This window comes from Meleagris gallopavo, chromosome 2 (assembly GCF_905368555.1).
Source record: "Meleagris gallopavo chromosome 2, MGAL_WU_HG_1.1, whole genome shotgun sequence".
In the NCBI taxonomy this organism is placed as follows: Eukaryota; Metazoa; Chordata; class Aves; order Galliformes; family Phasianidae; genus Meleagris; species Meleagris gallopavo.
Window position 1 is genome coordinate 100,840,744 of NC_139405.1, and position 19,789 is coordinate 100,860,532.

The 19,789-nt window shown below is 47.1% G+C and overlaps 2 protein-coding genes across 3 annotated transcripts; one reads left to right on the top strand and one right to left on the bottom strand.

Moving 5' to 3' along the window:
- Window positions 1-9,276: 9,276 nt before the first annotated feature.
- Window positions 9,277-12,428, bottom strand: LOC100542834 (ras-like GTP-binding protein rhoA). Of its 2 annotated transcripts, XM_010707975.4 has the most exons (3): window positions 12,276-12,428; window positions 11,106-11,697; window positions 9,277-10,276 (listed from the first exon to the last, which is right to left on the bottom strand). In XM_010707975.4, the coding sequence occupies exons 2-3, from the start codon at window positions 11,693-11,695 to the stop codon at window positions 10,255-10,257; spliced, it is 612 nt and encodes a 203-aa protein (XP_010706277.1). In that variant the 5' UTR covers window positions 11,696-11,697; window positions 12,276-12,428; the 3' UTR covers window positions 9,277-10,254. The 2 variants fall into 2 exon arrangements, with proteins under 2 accessions (XP_010706277.1, XP_085074222.1); XM_085218096.1 differs by having other exon boundaries at window positions 9,277-11,697.
- Window positions 12,429-17,321: 4,893 nt separating this feature from the next.
- On the top strand, window positions 17,322-19,714 carry RHOB (ras homolog family member B). The gene has a single exon (XM_010707976.4). It carries the CDS (start codon window positions 17,648-17,650, stop codon window positions 18,236-18,238), a length of 591 nt encoding a protein of 196 aa, XP_010706278.1. The 5' UTR covers window positions 17,322-17,647; the 3' UTR covers window positions 18,239-19,714.
- Window positions 19,715-19,789: the final 75 nt, after the last annotated feature.

A 19,789-nucleotide genomic window follows, 5' to 3' on the forward strand; every position in this document is an offset into this window, starting at 1 on the left:
GGGATGAGTCAGTTTAGCAGCTTAGAGGAGGCTCAGTCTCACACATTGTTGAATAGTTAGTCGAATATCATCAGGGTCTTCATGTATGTGACTCATTCCATATCAGGGAGTGATTTTTGCTAAAAATGGATCGAGACCCAGGGCTGTAAAATAAACGGGCGGTCTTAGGTTTATGAGCTAGCAGTGAGACCAAAGGTAATGCAACAGCCCCTCTGTTCTGGGGACTGAGCAATGATGTCAAATTTGTCCTTCAAGCAGCAAAACTATGGCTCGAGTGTGTGACAGATAAACGACCATCTTTTTCTTCTAAAGGTTGGTCATTAATTCCTACTGTTTAATTTCATGGGCTGTGCTCTGGTCTTCGTACTGTGAGATGACAATGAGTGAGCAGAGAAATGGGAAAACGAGAAGTAGATGGAAAGAGCATTCCTGTGTGCACAAGTCTTGGCATGTGTGTCTGAATTACCTATGTATAAACAGACATGAACAACACCTAAGCAGCGAAGAAGCTCAGAAATGACAGATTGAAGATTGCTTCAGGTGTCACTTTCCTTTCTGTTTTTGCATTCTGGCCTGTCTTTTAGAGCATAATCCATTGAGTGGTCACACTCAAGTTGCAATCAGTGTTCCTCAGGGGTCAGTATGGACACTACTTAACTTCTTTGTTGGTGACACAGACAGTGGGATGGAGTGCACCCTCAGCAAATTTGTAGACAAGACCAAGCGGAGTGGTGCAGTCAGTATGCTGGAGGGATAAAGGGATGCCTTCACAGAACCCTGCTAGGCCTGAAAGATGGGCCTGTGCAAACCTCATAAAACTCAACAAGGCCAAATGCAAGGTCCCAATCACAAATACGGGCTGGGTGGTGGGATAATTGAGAGCTGTCCTGAGGAGAAGGACTTGTGGGCTCTGGTGGATGAAAAGCTGGACAGGAGCCAGCAGGGTGCTCTTGCCATCTGGAAGGCCAGCGGTATCCTGGGCTGCACCAACAGAGAGGAGGCAGCACGGATTGTCCCACTCTGCCTTCATGAGGCCCCAACTGGAGTACTGTGTCCAGGCCGTGGAACTGTTGGAGAGGGCCCACGGCATGGTCACAAGGATGAATAGTGCTGGCGCATCTCTCCTAGGAGAACAAGCTGGGCTTGTCTCCCAGGCAGCCTCCTCCAACTTCCCATCGAGATGTCTCTCCTCTGCCCCAGCCTTCCTCCTCCTGCCCCCTGCCTGCTCCCCCGCCGTCATTCAGCTTACTTCGCGCAGAACCACCTTTCCTTCAGCTCTGCAATGCAAAAGGCACTGGGGCGTTGTTGTGGCAGCTGGGAGCCGTACAGATGTATCTGTAGAAGGAAGGCAATCCAGCAGATGGCAGTGGCAGACATCTGATGGAGTCCCCGGCAGCAGCCACCTCTCCCCCGTGCCTGTGGCAGGCAGCAGAGCAGGACTGGCAGCAGAGCCTTACTGCAGGAAGGCCCAGGAAGGCTACAAGCATGGTGAACAGTAGCACCTGGTAGTGGTGCTGGTCCTTTGCTACTACTCTGAGCAGAGAATGCTCCAGAGTTACAATACATTGTACGTATACCATATATATGATGTTCTCCAACCCTGTCCAGGCTGCCTGCTGGGATGCTGAGCATCCTATCTGCTGTGGGATTCACGCTCTGCAGGATGACATGCTGGCATTTTGTGGACTGCTTTGGCTTAGGCTTGGGGTTTTTCCTGGTGTTTGATGAATTTCAAAAGGACGAGAAGAGGGAAATGAGAACAGAGCAGAGAGGAGAACCTGGGTGTGATACACCAAGCCATAGAAGAGCCAGAAGCCCATCAGAGCAGGGACAGTCCTGCAGCCTACACGGCCCTCAGCTGAGGGGCTTCCAATGGAAGGAGAAAGAGAGTTTAACAAGAACCAAAGTGGAAAGGTTGGATGGGGAAGTTCAGGGGGAAGTTTTGGATGTCAGGGAGAAATTCTTTACAGAGAGAGTAGTGTGGTACTGGAACAGGCTGCCTAGAGAGGCTGTGGATACTCTGTTTCTGGAGGTATTCAAGATGAGGTTGGATGGGCCCCTGGGCAACCTGAGCTAGTGCCAGATCTGGAGGTTGGTGGCCCTGCCTGTGGCAGGGGGGCTGAAACTTGAACTTGGGGTTCCTTCCAACCCAAGCCATTCTATGATTCTATGATACTGTGATTCTATGAAAAGGTGGAAGACGCATCCCTGGCTGGGTGCGGGGGAACAGCCACAGTCACAAAACAAGGAACCCTAACCCAATGGTTATCTGCCACACTGTAAGCACAAAGCTTTAATCTGAGCATGCTGAGGGGAGCAAATGGGATCCAGCTGTGGCTTCCAGCACGAGACCTTGCCTCAAGAAGGAACTTTTCCAGATCCTCCTCCAGATTTTGCTGCTGGGTTTTCCCTGACTCCTGGCCACCAGCATCAGTATCCTATGGGGACGTGACCGAACCGCTGCCTGCTGCTCTCCTGCAGTCCCTACCCCACGCCTCCCTCTTAAAACACCAAAGCCCTGATGCATTTACCTATAATGACGCTTCACAGCCTACAGAAAGCAGAGGAAGGAACCCGTTTTCCTTACATCCTCTCTGCTTTATGCCAGAAATTATGATGAAATGTTTATTGATTGCAATGAAATACCGCTGCACTGAGAGCCGAAGCAGCAGTCTGCGTGGCTCAGCATTTTAAATCCTTCACCTCAATCTTTTCTTCCAGACAGCACAGCCAGAGGAGCCCGAGGGGCTCTTATAACTTGGACCCATCCCTGGGAGCTGCACCAGAAGCCCTCTGCTGTTGCAGGCTCATCAAGGCACTCCTGACAGCTTTTCCAGACACCCCCCAGCAAGAGCATGGGGTGGGTTGCACGTAACCTAATATCAGCACTGCATCATCTTCTATGTTTATTCAGAGAAATCGGATTTTCATACATTAGCGCAATAGGAAAATCCAGCTTGGGAATTCGTTTGGGGAAAAGAAACGTGCCTGGGACTCCAAGGTTGAGGAATTTAAATCAAAACCTCTTTCAATAAATGCAACCCATTAAGAGTCTCTCGATTATCTATTTGAATATTTCATATTAAAATGCTACTTAGAAAGTATAAATAACATTTTCTTCACTTCTGCAAATTAAATTTATCCTCAGCTAAAGTCCATTGAGAGCCACCCTATGGGTGAATTTACCCTACGTCTCATTTCTGCTCTGGGGTGTTTTCACAGCAATCTGAGTCATCCAACGCTCCCAAGCTGAATTAATTCCTGCTGCTTTCTGAACCTCACAGATGATATCCCACAAACAAAGCCACGTCTGTGATTCAGAAAAGTGCTGATTAATATTGAGCAGGAACAAGCTGGCCGCTTCTGTCTGCTCCTGGCTGTTACCAGCCGGCTCTCTGGGCTTTCTGAAGACCCCCAGGTGGGTCTGGGGAGAGGCACAGACCCATCGGATGAGACACAGAAGCCACAAGCAATGGCAGGAGGGTCCCTTCCCCAGGACTAGGAGCCAACTCCAGACCAGCAGGCCACGCTGGCCAGCTCCAGCTGCTCCTCAGTGCATCTCCAGGTCTTCAGCCTCTGCTGCGCTCTCTGCCAACCCAGCCTCACTCCCTGGGTTTGGCTCCAGGCTCCCCTGCCCACCCTTGCCCTGTGGGCAAGGTCCTCTCTGCTTTCTGCCCTCCTGCAGGCAGTGCTGTGGCTCTCCTGCTGTGCCTTGGCACATGGGCAGATGGTGCCTTCAGGATGATTAATACTCCCAACCCAGTTTGCCAAGAGCCTATTGATTTTCCAGAAGGGTAACAAATTTTCTCCTTATGTACCAGCACTAAGCCTGACATAATTTGCTGTATAGCAGAGGGGAAATCAGCTTTCAGCATGATTTAGGGAGGGTTGTGTTGCATCCAGATACATACCAATATGATCTTTCTCGAGTGCTGTAACATACCGCCTTAATAATTAATTAGAAATAAATAACATTTATGTACGGCGCTAATTTGTAGCTTAGTTAGCAGGGCAGGCTGAATGCCAGGATCCTGCTCTGGGTGGAAGGCTCCTGGTGTACCACAGTGAGCAGGGAGTGACCCTAAGCTTTTCTACTGCCCAGGGGTCCTTGTGATCAGCTGTATGGGCACTCAGAGAAGCACCCATGGTGCTGGCATGGCACTGCATTAACCTCTTCACTGCTAGATTTGGGAAGATCTCCCATCAGAAGAATTTGCCAGACGTGATTGCTTGCTTTTTGTCTTAAAGCATTCGGGCTGTGGACAGCCAACAATACAAGACCAAGAGCTTGCCACCATCAGGAGCTCCTCCTTCTCTTCTCGGGAGGTTCAGCCCTCGTGTTACGAGCTATGCAAACACCTAATAAAAAGAGTTTGTAATCTCATCTCTTGATCCATCAAATCACAGAATCACAGATTCATGGAATATCCTGACCTGGAAGGGACCCATAAGGGTCATAGAATGGCTTGGGTTGGAGGGGACCTTAAAGATCATCAAGCTCCAGCCCCTGCCATGGGCTGGCTGCCACCCACCAACTCAGGCTGCCCAGGGCCCACCCAACCTGGCTCTGAGCACCTCCAGGGATGGGGCATCCACACCTCCCCTGGGCACCCTCTTCCATTGCCTCACCACTCTCTGAGTAAAATATTTCTTTCTAACATCTCACCTAAATCTCCCCTCTTTTAGTTTAAAGCCATTCCCTCTTGTCCTGTCACTATCAGACTACCAGGTCCTCCTCATGTTTGCAAATTCCCTGAAGGATCATAAAATCCAACTCCTGCCTTTGCACAGGACCACCCAAAATTCGAATCTGAGATATCTGAGAGCATTGTCCAAACACTCCATGAACTCTCAGCTGTCCCACCATCCCCTCACAGGAGAGGTGCTCGTTTCCTTGATCATCTTGATGGCTCTCCATCGGACTGTCTCCATATGCCCATGTCTCTGTAGTGCAGTGGGGCCCAGGAGTGAACATCGTACTCCACAGTATTCTCCTTCTTACCAGGATATTCATTTTAATATCTGTCTACTTACAAAGCCAAGTATATCTGGTAATGGCAACCAAGGTGTCTGGGTTATAGAAGAGGAAAATAACGAGTGTGGCTTGGAGATGCTGAATGCCACTCATTATTGAGGCCTATTCTTGGGCCTTGGCTGGGTGCTCATGAACCTTGTGAAGGCTGGAGCACTGGTGTGGCACGGCAGGGGCTGACCAGTTCTTGTGGGACTTAAGCTCAGTTGTGTGGGAAGAAGCCAGAGTGCTCTTTCCCGTGGAACTGGGGTGAAGAAAAAATCTGAGCATCCTCTCTCATGTTTCAGAGCACCATCAAATGCTGGCAATTTAGTACTAATGCAGAATATACCGTGTTAACAGCAGGTCACTGGAAATGTACCTGGACCATCATCATTTTTAATAGCTGAGGAGTGCTTCTGTGCAACATTAATTTAAATTTACCCTCCTGAAGAAAACTGGTAGTCAGAGAGCCTTCTGAAAGATGCATTTTTATTAGCTTGCTCTTCTCCATATGGCTGCTGATAAATGTTTATGTAGACTCTTCCTGCCAAAGGCTTTAAACACAGCCACATTTCATTTCCTTCCAGGGGTAAGTGGTGGCAAGCACTAGTCAGTGATGGACTGGGCAGTGGCAGGCAAACCCTGCAGTGTCTTCCCATGGTGGTGAGGGAGCATCGCTCAGCCCACAAGCACAGTGGCATGGTATGGGGAGGAACCTGAGAAAGCTGGGGCTGCTCAGCCTGAAGAAGAGAAGGCTCTGGGGAGATCTGATAGTGGTCTTTCAGTATGTAAAGGGAGGCTGTAAGAAAGGAGAGAACAGACTCTTCAGCGGGGTCTGTTGTGAGAGGACAAGGAGAAATGTTTTCAAATGAAAGGAGGGGAGATTTAGAGAGGATAAAGAAGTTTTTTACAGTAAGGGAGATGAAGCATTGGCACAGGTTGCCCAGAGAGATGGTGGACACCCCACCCCTGCAGACACTCAGAGTCAGTCTGGAAGGGGCTCTGAGCACTGCTGGAGCTGTAGGTGTCCCTGCTCATTGCAGGGGAGTTGGACTAGATGGCCGTTAAGTATCCCTTCCAGCTCAAATGATTTTATGATTCTATGGTCTATACAAATATATATATGTGTTGATGATGCATGTCTGTGAGCATGGGAGAACACATTCAGCCTCACTGACAGTTGGACCTGGGACAGAGAGTTGCAGCAGCCTCACCTCTCTTGGGCTGCTGGGTTCAGCAGGCTAACAATGTGCTCTCTTGGGAGCAGCTGGGTTTGAGCCGAGGGTAGACAGTCTCTGCAAGAGAGAAAGGATTTGAAGAGAGAAGATTGTTCTTTTTAATGCCTTCAGGCTTGCAAACTCTCTTTCGAATCTGGATGACGATTGGCAGCTAAATCCCCCTTAGCGCTGAGGCACATCCGCCTTGTGACAGCCTGCCTCAGACACACCTGAGCTAACAGAGTTGCTCCCAGTTGCACTGAACTACTCAGAAATCAGTCAGTGGTGACTCACAGATCGGATTTGCCTCCACCAGTCTGTGTCCCAACAGGCACAGCCCGAGGGGTGTGCAGACAGTCACCCCAAATGGGGTCTCACTGACACAGGAGGCAGCTGGCAGACAGCGTCTGTTTGGGAACTGAGCACAGGGTTCAAGCTCTGCTCTGCGGAAGAGTAAGGTCCTGAAAACCTCTTGGCCACCAAGTCCTGCCTTCATCCCTCCCCATTGTGAAATATTGCATCAATCAGCTACACTTACAGCATAAAGGGCAGCAAGAGGCTGAAAACAGTGGGACTAAAAAAGCCCACTGGTGTGAACCCTTGGTGTGAAACTGCAATGTCAGCTGACTGCCACATCAGCAATGCAAAAGGATTTTTAGTGAGGCACGTGTCCACGAGCAGCAATGAAGCTGAACAAGGAGGATTTAAGGCCTTAATGATTCCTACAATTTAGTTTTGGCAAATAAAGTTCCAGTCCTTCTGTCTTTTTATGTGCTCCTCTTAGCTGCTTGGAGGGAATACCAGAATCCAGTGCCTTATTTCCATCAAAACACAATAACAAAGTACAGGCTCTTGTCTCAGTCTGTCATTCTGGGAGTGATTGAGTAGGAACACTCTAAGCTGATGAATTATTTAAAATAGATGCTGTACGTCTCAGGGAATGAATTCAATTAAGTGGCAAAACATTATTATGAAGAAAACTGAGACAAAAGCCTAAGAGAATCCGTTTTCATAAAATATAGCACGCTTCCCAGTTCATTATAATTTTGAGTAAATAGATGAATTAGCAGATAGACTGATAGATTGGCTACTAGAAAGGCCTAATATTTACACAGGAAATTAATATTAAATTGAGAATGGTCTTGCTAAGCAAGACATATTGCCTTCCTTCCAATCCATTCCAGAAGCAATGAGCAGCCTACCAACAGGAGATAACATACAGGCTTCTCGTTATTTCACATTTCTTTCCAAGGCCCTGCACTGTGCACTGTGCATGTGTGTTTTCAATATGTCACTCTGCAGGTGAAAAAAAAACTATCTTTGCACTGGAAAAGGAAAATTGCTCTCACATATTGCATTATTAGTGCTGTGTCATTTTACTTCGTTTCATGCTTTCCTTCTCTTTCCTTCTTCCTCCTTCTTCTTTATTTTGAAAGACTTATCATTTATGGGTGTAATTGTTTCACTGACATCGCAAATAAGCTCCCATTTAATTGCAATGCATAGCATCCTACTCACATATTACAGTTTAAATGTACCCTGCTGTTTTAATTGGACATACATCTTAACCTATTGTGGAGAAGAAAGTATTTCATCTTTGAAATAGCCCTGTTGGGATATACGGACATTCAGTTAATTTCATAGAATCGTTAAATGGCTTGGGTTGGAAGGGACCTTAAAGATCATCAGTTCCAACCCCCTGCTACAGGCAAGATTGCCACCCACCAGCTCAGGCTGCCCAGGGCCCACCCAACCTGGCCTTGAATGCCTCCAGGGATGGGGCACCCGCCGCTCCTCTGGGCAGCAGTGGCAGTGCCTCATCACGCTCTGAGTAAAGAATTTCTTCCTAATGTCTAACCTAAATCTCCCCACTTTTAGTTAAAGTATTCCCCCTTGTCCTATCACTATCTGGCAGTGTAAAAAGTCATTCCCTCCTGTTACAAGCTCCCTTTAAGTATTGGAAGGCTGCCATGAGGTCTCCCCAAAGCCTTCTCTTCTTCAAGCTGAACAAGCCCATCTCCCTCAACCTTTCTTCATAGAAGAAGTACTGCAGCCCTCTGATCATCTTCATGGCCCTCCTCTGGACCTGCTCCAACAGCTCTTCGTCTTCCTTGTGCTGGGGGACCCAAGCCTGGACACAGCACTCCAGATGGGGCCTCACAAGGGCAGATCAGAGGGAAATGGTCCTGTCTCTCTCCCTGCTGGCTGCCCCTCTTTTGTTGCAGCCCAGGATACCGCTGGCCTTCTGGGCTGCAGAAGCACACTGCTGGCTTGTGTCCAGCTTTTCATCCACCAGAACCCCCACGCCCTTCTCCTCAGCACTGCTCTCAACGAGTTCTTCTCTCAATCTGTACTCGTACCTGGGATTGCTCCGACCCAAGTGCAGCACCTTGCACTTGGCCTTGTTCAACCTCATTATGTTCACACGGGCCCACTTTTCAAACGCGTCCAGGTCCCTCTGGATGCCATGCCTTCCTTCTGTTTTATCAGCTGCACCACTCTGCTTGGTGTCTTCATCAAACTTACTGAGGATAGTCTCGATCCCACTGCCTAGGTCACTGATAAAGGTGCTGAAGGGCACCATCCAAGATGGATCCCTGAGGGACACCACTTGTGCCTCACCTCCACTTGGACACAGAGCCATTGACCAGCTACTCTTTTCTTGAGCAAAGCACCCTCCGCAAGAAAAAACTCCTTGTTTTCTTGGATTGAAAACTAGTCAATATGCTGGCCCATGTCCTACTAAGCAGCAGGCAGTGTAGCTTCAGATTCACCAGTGGTTGTGCTTTCCAAGCAGTGGGAGCAGACAGTACTTAGCATCTTTGCAAAGTGGTCTTTCTCCAGTTTAATACCCTACATCAGAGGCACATGAGACACCTGTGTTCTTTAACCTATCTGCAGTCTAATCCTCCTCACCCACACATACGCATATAAAATGGAAATAACAATTTAAACCTATCTACATAAATACAGCTCTTTGAAATGCACTAATGTATGTTATTACCTGAATCTGTAGAGCACTTATGCACAGAACACACATCCAACGAGGAAGGAGAAAAGAGTTTTAAATTTGTGTACAATATCAAGTTGCATAGAGGGGATTATTACAGAGAGGGGAAGAAATCGAGGTGCAAAATTGTCTCCGGAGGGAAAAGGAAAAGGGTGAAGAAAATGAGTAAAGAAAAACAGGAACTCCATGTAGTAGACAGTTCACACTTACTTTAGGCAACAATTTAAGTTTCTCAGTTTTGAAAATGGAAATAACACTTTTTTATCACCAAGAGATGGATTCATAATTCAAGTTGAACAGAGCACAGAGATTCTTTGGAAATGTAAAGCATCATCCTTAAAACATTTGTTACTCAAACCCACTACTAAAAAGTAGGAGCAACCCACTCAATAATACCTGGCCAACTCTGGTATTTCTATCCATGTTACCATCAATAGACAAATGTTGGTGGGAAGAATGGGCAAGAAAAATATGAAGTGTGTATTTTACTAGGTCTGTCATCTGGGAAAACTAGTTTGCTAAGGGTACAGCTGCAGGTTGCATAATCAGCGTAACATTTTGTGTTTAGTCTTGTTTTCCCCTGGGAAACTTCAGACAAGCTGCTGAGTGATGAAACCATCACTAGGTAAGTCAGCAAAAGAAAGTATTGCACTTCCACATTCTCCCAGTTCACAACAGTTATGCTCAATTAGCCCTGTCCCTTTATCAGGAGTTTACCTTTGAACTTTTTTATGTTCATTTTCTGTTATGGCATCTGTCTCCAAATCCCATAGTTACATTATCTTCTATCTCCCAGACTTGCACCTTTAATGTCAGTCTGTAAACCAGTTCCCTGGACTGGCAGCAAACGGTGCTTCGGAGAAGGGAAGAGTATGGAGATGCACCCAAAGTCTTTCCATCTTGCCTCGTCTCTGTGCTTCCCTCAGATTCTCTGCTTAGGTTGACGGCATGTTTTAGTCTCTTTCCAAATTGTCAATGACTTGCAAAGCAGAGAGTGTAGCTGTCCTTTTACTTCATGTCTTCAGCCTGCAAGTGCTAAGGAAAGGTAGGAAGATTTAAGACATGTTCAAACCACGGAGACTTCTAAAGAATTTTAGACACTGAAGTCAAGTCTCTTTGCCTCTCTCATTTTAAGGTAAGAATTCTGTTAAGAAAAGGATCTTAACTCGAGAGCCAGGCTGCTTTATCCCAGTTCCTTGGGTAAACTAATTTACCTGTGCCTGAAGAAGTAAATAGCACTGCCTTTGTTGCACCCTATACTATACATTGCATCCCTAATGCATTTATGGAACCAAGCCAGTCAGATCTGTGAATGAATCCTGCAAAAAGTCAGACCTGTTCTGCCAGTCAGAAAGCCACTCCTATTAGAACAGCAGACTACTGGATACATGTGTATGTGAGCGTCTGTGTAGTGACTCTATTCCCTAAGGGCATCCTTCAAAGAAGTGTATGGAAGGGAATGCACACTAGTAAACCTTTTCAGCACAGCTGCTTGCCACCAAGCCTTGCTACTGGGAAGTGATGATTAGATTCATTGACTTCCATGCACTCATGATTGTCCCAGTCTGTACACATCTCCCTCGACCAAGACAGCTCTGTGAAGAACTGTAGCTTGTTCATTTCCATTTCTCAAGACTGGTGCTCAGCTCAAACCTGGCATTGTGTTCTTCAGCCTGCTTTGGAGAAGGAAACAAATCCAACTTTTCAAGTGAGAGACTTTGCAGACTTTCCATCCACATAAATGTTTTTTCCACCTTGTACCATAAAAACAGCCCTTATAGCACCCACACAACAGCATCGAAGACATCTACTCACTCTTCCACATAATGAAAACTAAAAACAAAATAATATTTGTGCCTCTTACAGAATTTGGCAGGACCTTTGGTGCTTCTTTCTCCTCTTTTTCTCATTTAATGCACATTGGCTAATTATCTCCAGGGCGGTATCAACACCTTCTTTTGTCTTGGCAGAACACTCCAGGTAAGCATATGCCCCAATCCTGGCAGCTAAAGCTTTTCCTTCTATAGTGTTAATTGGCTCATAGCCTTGAGCAGCTAATTTCTTCCTGATACCTTCATCATCCCTCAGTTCAATCTTGGTAGCCACCAAAATAATAGGAACCGTGGGGCAGAACAGTTTGATTTCTGGAACCCAAAAGTCAAGGACGTTTTGCTGTGAGTCAGGCCTGTCCACTGAGAAACATATTAAAACAATGTTGGTGTCCTCATAGAACACTGAGCGGAGATTTCGGTAGCTGGCTTCATCTTTTCCCGACACGTCAAACAGAAATAGTTTCATCTCCTTCCCATCTTCCTCTATGTCAGTGGCGTACGTGTCAAACAGGGTTGGCTCATAGAATGTGGGGAGCTGATTGTGACGCAGAGCGAAGAGGAGGCACGTCTTACCAGAGCAGTCATCTCCAACTACAGTAAGCTTTCTCCTAGCAGCAGCCATTCCTTCAAAAGAAAGATGAAGTACAAAAGGAGTTATTCTTCTTTTGTGGATGGTAAAAGAGGAGAGGGAATCCCATTAGTTTGGAATTCTACCCTTCTCTCCTTCTTTTCTTTCTATACTTCTGTCTTACCCTTGTTTCCTGATTTTTGCCCTTTTCATTTCTCTAGCATTAGAATCTTCTGAAACTGGAAGCACTTTGCTTTATTATACGTCCAAAAATGAATATATAAACCAAGTTTGGGCATTACAAGATTCCTGCAGTGTCCTATATTTCTGTTTTATCATCTCAAGCATTATTTATGGTCAATATTCAGTCCATAACAGATTTCATTTTCTACACTGAATGCCTTAATTTTGTGAGTGAAATGGAGCATAGAACACTGCACCGAACATCTATCCAAATTGTCTACATTTTTCCTGCTATTGTCTGCTAGTGGGTTACTGCCAATGGTGACAGCTATCCTGCATAAATCCATGCTGCTTTTGCTCATAGATTAGCTGTTATATGAGTGTTAAGAAAGAGTTCTCTCTCTTAATATATTCATGGACATTTTACATGAGATAGAAGTTTTAGACTTACAGGAAAGTTTTAGATTTCCAGCATCAATCTTCTCTGTCTTGATATTCCACATGAGACTGGTTTCTTCAAATATTGTTGCTGCATCACCTTCCTTAGGTCATTGTTTCTGCCCTACAGAGAACTTACTACCACTCTTCAAATACTGTCTCAGTGAATACTGCATTTAAAGGGATGAGTTGATGTTTCTTAATATGGCCAACCAATCAGCAAAGAGAACCCAATGACACTGTTTTTTAAAGAATCTTACTTTACTGGTAACAAAGTGGAAGTTACACAACTCATGGACACACCATAGCATGTTTGCTTTGGCAATTTCCTCATTCTTGTTGCAAAAGACTCATCCTGAGTGAGCATTTCAGTATTAAGTCTGCCAAACCGCTTTGAAGGGCTGGGGCTGATGGTACTATTGAGTAAAAGAGAAGGAGATCTGTCAGCCAGACCCTCAGGACCCTCAGATTTTCAGATCTGCTGAGGCGTGCCACAGTAATGAACCACAGAATCAAAAAAGGGATGAGGTGGGATTTCTGGAGATGATTTGTGCTCCACCAGGGTTGAATTTTGAATACTGACAAGGAAGGAGAGACCACAGTCTCTCTGAGCAGCCATTTCCAGTGTTTTATCATCCCCAAAGCAGCAAAATGAGATACATCATCTGGATTGTCTAAAAAGAAAGAACTGTCTAGTGTTACGGATACTATCATGGACCCTAGAGAGGAAACTGAACTTCCTGATGCCTTGTGAGCATTGGACAAGTCATTTCTCCTATATTCTCTCAGTTTCCCTGGTAGACAAAGACTGCAAGGTGTTTACATCCACTGAAAACTGAGAACAAAGGGAACCGGAGATGGATTAATTTGGTCTCTCTGCAGAGAGAACTGTTTGCAGAGGCATTACTGGTGATGCAGACACTTAACTACTGATGCACAGTTATGTCAGCACATTTATATCTTAGAGCAACAGACAAGTTCTTCAACTGAGGGTGATTTTTTTATTATTATTGTTGGAGAGAATGGAGACCAGAAGGCAATCAGTTTTCTACGGTGGTCTAATTTTACTCAGCCAGACAATATTTCCTGTGTCCCATTCAAGTAAAAGTCTGATAATCTTGTCAGAGAAACTTGACAAAATGGAAGTCATTCGATTCTGGCATCTTTACTTACATCCTAGAAGAGCAATGCCAGTGGGTCCTGCAGAGTTCTTTTGGATAACAAAGGCATTTCCTGTTTGGGATGATGTGCTTTCACTTGTGTTTCCCTTTTACCCTAAGAAAAACGCACAGGTCTTCACTTTCTCTTTTTGTGTCTTGGCATTCCAGTTTCTAGTTTCTAGGTAGATCAGCCTGGCCTCCTGACTGACTGCACTGATTACAAAGGAATCTGAGAGTTAAATCCAGGTTTTCAGCAGCGACATTAGAAGGCAATGAACTCGCTTTGACTTGCAACAAGCTAGACTGTGAACTGCTCGCATTTAACAAGCTCTTACTTCCCTCCCTTCACTAAGAAGCTTTGCATGAGGACTGCAGGATGCTCGTTGCTAGCGTTACAGTACGAGTCAGCGTGCAGGACTCAGTATGCCATTACTGGCACACACGGCTCCCTCAGCATGCTATGCCACAGCAGGCAATGTACTTACTTGCCTACTTATTGACAAAAAGGAGAAAGATCACCTTCCCCACTGAGCTTTCATGCTTTTGGTGCAGATTTATACATGAACATAAATTATCTGAGTTACAGACACGCCATTTAGAAAATCTGTTTAGCAGAAAGAACAGGGAGGAGGCATGTAATCTGGAAACAATCTCCAGTAATAAACTGAAATTGTCTTCTCAACAATAAAAAAATGCCAATTGGTTTAGATCAAGTAAAAATCCAAAAGGCTGAGTTTTAATCTCAAAACCACTGCACAAGTAATAAAAGCAAAGATGTGGTGTCTTTTTTCTCTTGCTCATGTTTTCTTCATCAGTCATACAGATGTATGTGGTGCAGCAGAACTAATAAATTCTCTGCTTAGAGACTGTGCATTAGGGGATTACTGGAAGGGAAGTTTCAGTTTGCTTTAAGAAGTATAGCTGAGCATATCATGCAAATTTGAGCAGGAAATGTAAAAATTACAACATAGAGCGGCTACACTTCTTGGAGCCTTCCAGACCACAGCTATGCTTGAATGCAGAATTGGTCCTGTGAAAAAATCTCTTAGGTGAGAAGAAAGCCCAGAGCCTTTTTCTTTCCAGGTTTTCCATCTCTGTTCTCTGTAAACACCCGGAGAAAGAAGCCTAAGTACTTGAGCAGGCTATTATCCTCTGTGTTCAGTCCCAGGATTGCTGCAGTTCTGTTGCACTCACAGCACTGTAACGCTGTTCAGATTCCCATTTTCCCTGGTCTAAGCAGGTGAAAGGGAAGGATTCCTATGTACAGTTCTGCTTCTGATCTCCACTGTTCTCAGAACTGACTCTTTTCAGGCTTTTATGTGTGAGCTGAAAAGAGGATTCTCCAGAGAAGAGAAGCATATATAACTGAAAAAAAAATATATATTAAGGCCCTCTTGCTCCCACTTAGCTCAGTGCATGTACTACACAGTGCTTGCTGCAACTTCAGTGCAAAGTCAAACTGGGGAAATTGATGGTGAGGCTTTCTGACACTTATGGGCAGAATACACTGTAGTAGAAAGGTAGCAAATTTACAGTAATTACGAAACCCAGGCCATTATTAAATAACAGGTATTAGGCATTTAAGTCTTAATTAGGGCCCATTGGCTTCAGTGTGGAAGACTTTACCTAGTCTTGAATGAAGTAAGTTCCAGTAACTGAGTACTGGAACTGTGTCTGCAATTAGAAGAACCCCTGCTGTGGGTATGAGTTGGGTTAGTCAGACCTTTTCAGAACATTTCCTGAGCCCAGCTTTGAAGTTGAGATGAGCAGACTGTTTGGATAAGGCCACCCTGTCTTGAAGTCTACAAGAGTTAAGGGGTATGCATGAGGGCTGCTTCAGTTTGCTTTCTGCACACTAAGGCACACAGATAATTGCTAGCAGCACTCTGAGTGAACAACAGAGCCGTGTGCTTTGATATGAATAAGCTACCTATTTCCCTACCTTTCATGGCACAGCACAGAGAAGATGATCAACATAACTACTCATTCGGGTGGCTCTTTTTTTCTGCTTAATGAAGCGCTGTGCTGACGAAAAGACATCAAATATTCAGCCACGACTCCTTGTGCAACCCAAAACTCAAATCACAGATTCATCACAGAATCCTTTGAGTTGGAAGGCAGCATTAAAGGTCATCTAGTCCAACTTCCCTGCAGAGAACAGGGAAAAAAAAGGAATAAAAATAAAATCGAATTCAAAAGCATTTTTAAGCAGCACCTCCCACGAGCTGTAAGGCACCCGCAGTTTCTCTTGCAGCCGCCTGAGAGGCAGGCCGGGCTCGGCAGCTCCTGAGCAGCGGGGACGGTGAGCATCCTCGGCGGCAGAGCGGCCACCAGGGGGCACCGAACTCCGGGGAACCGAACCAACCGCCACTTCCGAAGAGATTAAAGTAACTGGAAAACAGCAAAATGCACGAAGATTTGCATTATTCAGCTTGTCCATTAAAAGGGTTGTACATGCTTGTGATATTAGAGAGAAAATAGCTACATGTTGCTTGTGCTTCATCATAGAATCACAGAATCATAGAATCGCTCAGGTTGAAAAAGACCTTAAAGATCATCGAGTCCAACCGCAATCTAACCATAGAACCCTAACTCCAACAACCCTCTGCTAAGTCATGTCCCTGAGCACCACATCCGAACGGATTTTAAACACTTCCAGGGATGGTGACTCAACCACCTCCTGGGGAGCCTATTCCAGTGCTTAACAACCCTTTCTGTAAAGAAGTTTTTCCTGATATCCAGCCTAAACTTACCCTGGTGCAACTTGAAGCATCCTGTCACCAGTGAGAAGAGACAACCCTGCTCTCGCTGTCAGCACCTTTCAGATATTGGAAGAGAGCAATAAGGTCTCCCCTCAGCCTCCTTTTCCCCAGTTCCTTCAGTCGCTCCTCGTGGAAAGGACGTGCCAGCATGGAAAAGAAGACTTCAATGCAGCTGACTTCTTTAGGGTTTGGGAAAAGTTTGCAATTGAGAGCAGTGATAATAAATGTAAAGGGATGACGGAAATCAGAAATGGAGCCTGTTGGCAGTTCAAAGGTATGTGAAAACACCATGATTGTGGCCACAGTTTCACAGTCTTTTTTCAATTAAATTCATTAGGTTCACTTTGCATGAAAGGTGCTGTACAAAGTTCAGGTACGCATCCATCCATCTGCAAACAGAGACACGCTCTTCTGACAGGGAGAAATGGGAATTACGAAAAATCTCACAGGGGATGAATTACATTTCAGTGCTCAGGGTTAAGCGATCCACTTGCCCCATTAACACATGCCTCCATAACACTCCACTGAAAGTCACAAGCTAAGCAATTTGATTTCCTCAACGGCGTGTTTGGTCTTTAAGTGGGTGTTTTAAAATACAATTCTCAACAGCAAACACAGTGTTCAAATCTCCCATTTTTCTTCTTTTGCTGTCGAGCAAAAGGATTCGGACCTAGCCCTGAGCAGCAAGGTGTTCAGTACTGAGAGACAACACCCAGCCAACAGCGATAGCTGTACCGCCGGCAGTACCAGGAATGCCAGGCTGTGCGAGCTGTGCGAGCTGTGCTGAGCCACTCCAGAGCCCGTCAGGAGCAGGGCTGCCTTCCGGAACACTGTGTCGGGGGCTGCCCTGTCGCATAGCTCTCGTGGGGGTCCGGCACACAGCCCCCCCCGCGTTCCTCAGCACTTCAGCCCCACAGCTCAGCCCTGCCGCAGCCCCGCCTCACAACCAGCACCCCCAGCGCTCCCCCGTCCCGCCCTCAGCCGCCCCTCAGCTCGGGGCCCCTCAACCCCGCCGCGCGCCCCCTCCTTCCTCGCGCCCCGCCTCCCGCCCGCAGGGCTTGGCCAATCGTGACGCTCTCCGCCAAGGATGACCTCACTCCCTGCCTTCCCATTGGCTGGCTATATTAGGAAAGTCGGAGAGCCTTTAAATAGCGGCGCCGGCGTTCTGCTTGCGGCAGTGGCGGCGCGGAGAGGCGCGGAGAGGTTTCTTCCTTTGCGGCCTGGCCGGCAGCTGCGGCGGTTCCCTCGCGAAGAGTTGGACTGAGCCGAGTGGGACCGGCAGCCGAAGCGTGTCCCGAGGCAGGGGACGGAGACGCGGTACCAGCTCGGGGAGCCTGCCTGCGCGGGCCCGGCTCGCCACGGTGCCCTGTGAGAAACGAGAAGAAGCGGGAGGCGGCGGCCGCGGGGAGGAGGGCCCTGCCATCGTCCTGCTGCACGGCAAGGCCAGCTTGGCGAGCCTGGCCATGGCCGCCATTCGCAAGAAGCTGGTGGTGGTGGGGGACGGCGCCTGTGGCAAGACTTGCCTCCTCATCGTCTTCAGCAAGGACGAGTTCCCTGAGGTTTACGTGCCCACCGTCTTTGAGAACTATGTGGCCGACATCGAGGTGGACGGCAAGCAGGTGGAGCTGGCCCTGTGGGACACTGCCGGCCAGGAGGACTACGACCGCCTGCGCCCTCTCTCTTACCCAGACACGGATGTGATCCTCATGTGCTTCTCAGTGGACAGCCCGGACTCGCTGGAGAACATCCCGGAGAAGTGGGTGCCCGAAGTCAAGCACTTCTGTCCCAACGTCCCCATCATCCTGGTGGCCAACAAGAAAGACCTGCGCAACGATGAGCACGTGCGCAACGAGCTGGCCCGCATGAAGCAGGAGCCGGTGCGCACTGAGGATGGCCGCGCCATGGCCATCCGCATCCAGGCCTACGACTACCTGGAGTGCTCGGCCAAGACCAAGGAGGGTGTCAGAGAAGTCTTTGAAACCGCCACCCGGGCTGCCTTGCAGAAGCGCTACGGCACTCAGAACGGCTGCATCAATTGCTGCAAGGTCCTATAGGGTGCGGCTGGAGCGCGGCGCTGGGCACGGCGCCTGGTCACCTGTTGGCAGGCGGAGAGGAGCTGGGGCATGCATGTACACAGCATCTGCCTGTCCCCTCTGCTGGGGGCTGGCAGGGAATGGGGGTGGGGATTAAGGGAGGGGGCACGCTCCCTTAGCCGAAAAGGGTTGTGCTGGCTCAGCCTTGGGGACAGAGGGAGGGGGGAGGGTTGCATGCCCTGAGTCTTGGGAATCGGGTGGGGAGAAGCATTCTCCCATCACTGGCCCCTTCAAGTTGATTGACTCTCAACGAGAAGCTGCTGAGACTGGACTGAGCAAACATTGCACCCAGCTCTTCATCTGCGCCCACCACCTGTGGCTCCCAGCTCCCAGATGGCCTCCTCTCTTTTGCAAGAGGAGAGTGGTGGAGCTGAGATGCTCGAAGGGACTTCTGCCTCCTGTGAGCATGTGCCTCCCCTCAGGTGAGCTGGGGAACAGGCTGCATCTTTTGGGCTGCTTGAGGCATCCTAGCGTCTCCTGCGGGTGTTCTGGCCTGAACCTGACCTGCTGTCAAAGTTGGCCCTGAAGACCTGGACTGGGAGTGGAGGCTCATTCCAAGCAAAGCCTGTATATAATTTAATTTTCTGTCTTGTGCAAACTGGGGTAGTGCAGGGGGTGCTTATTTAAAGTGAGGTGGGGAGGGGGTGCCCAGCTGGGACTTAGTTGTGCAAAGGAACACTTTGGCATGACCGATGCTTGCTGGTGACACGAGCCTTGAATTGTCTCCAGCTGCAGAAGTCACCAGGCTGGGAAGTAAAGCTGGGCTGCTCCATCCTCCTTGCTGAATGTCCTCCTGATGGATGGGACGGGTGAGCGAGGGGGATGGAGCGATATTGCCATATTATGATCTTGGTGCCTGCTCCTTCATTTAATGTTGTTTTCTGCAAATGCATTGATTTGGATTTATTTAAAAGTTTGTTTTGAAATGAAATGACTTTGCACAACTTGGATTTTTTTTTTTTTTAATACTCAATGTGCTTGTATCTACATCCAACACTGCAGCGTTGGAAACATTCTTACTCAGTAACCTCATCTGGGCCTTGTTGTAAATTGTGACTTCAGCATGAGTAATTAAAATCACTGTATTTCTTTTGCCTTGGAAAAAAGACGAAAGCACTGTTCCTTACGCATTGAGTACATCAGACTTTAATACTAAAGGGCAGATTAAAGAACTTAGGTTTATTTAAAACTTATTTTCACTGGGTAGCAGACCCAGGTGAAAATAGTACTGCGTTTCTCTGGTTCAGAGAACAAATTTACCCATTTGTTTGTTTCCTTCCTCTCCTTCCCTTAACAGTGGTACTGAGACTTTTTTTTTTGTTTGTTTGTTTTTAAGAATTTGCCATGGCGAGAACTGAGATGTATATGATGTTTACATAAAAACTATGAACTGTGTATGCAGTTTTTTATGTAAAGTATTAAAAGATTCTATGCTGACTTATGAGAAAGCGGTGTTGTGATTTTCAGGGCTGCCCTCAGTGGGGCTGGAGCAGTTTCAGCAAGGCACCCCAA

Excerpts from the sequence above, each read along its gene's own strand:
- LOC100542834 (XM_010707975.4), bottom strand. The coding sequence starts at position 11,695 with ATGGCTGCTGCTAGGAGAAAGCTTACTGTAGTTGGAGATGACTGCTCT. Across the intron at positions 10,277-11,105 it reads CAAAGGTCCTGCCAAATTCT|CACTTGCAGGCTGAAGACAT; the intron begins GTAAGAGGCACA and ends ACCTTTCCTTAG.
- RHOB (XM_010707976.4), top strand. The coding sequence starts at position 17,648 with ATGGCCGCCATTCGCAAGAAGCTGGTGGTGGTGGGGGACGGCGCCTGT.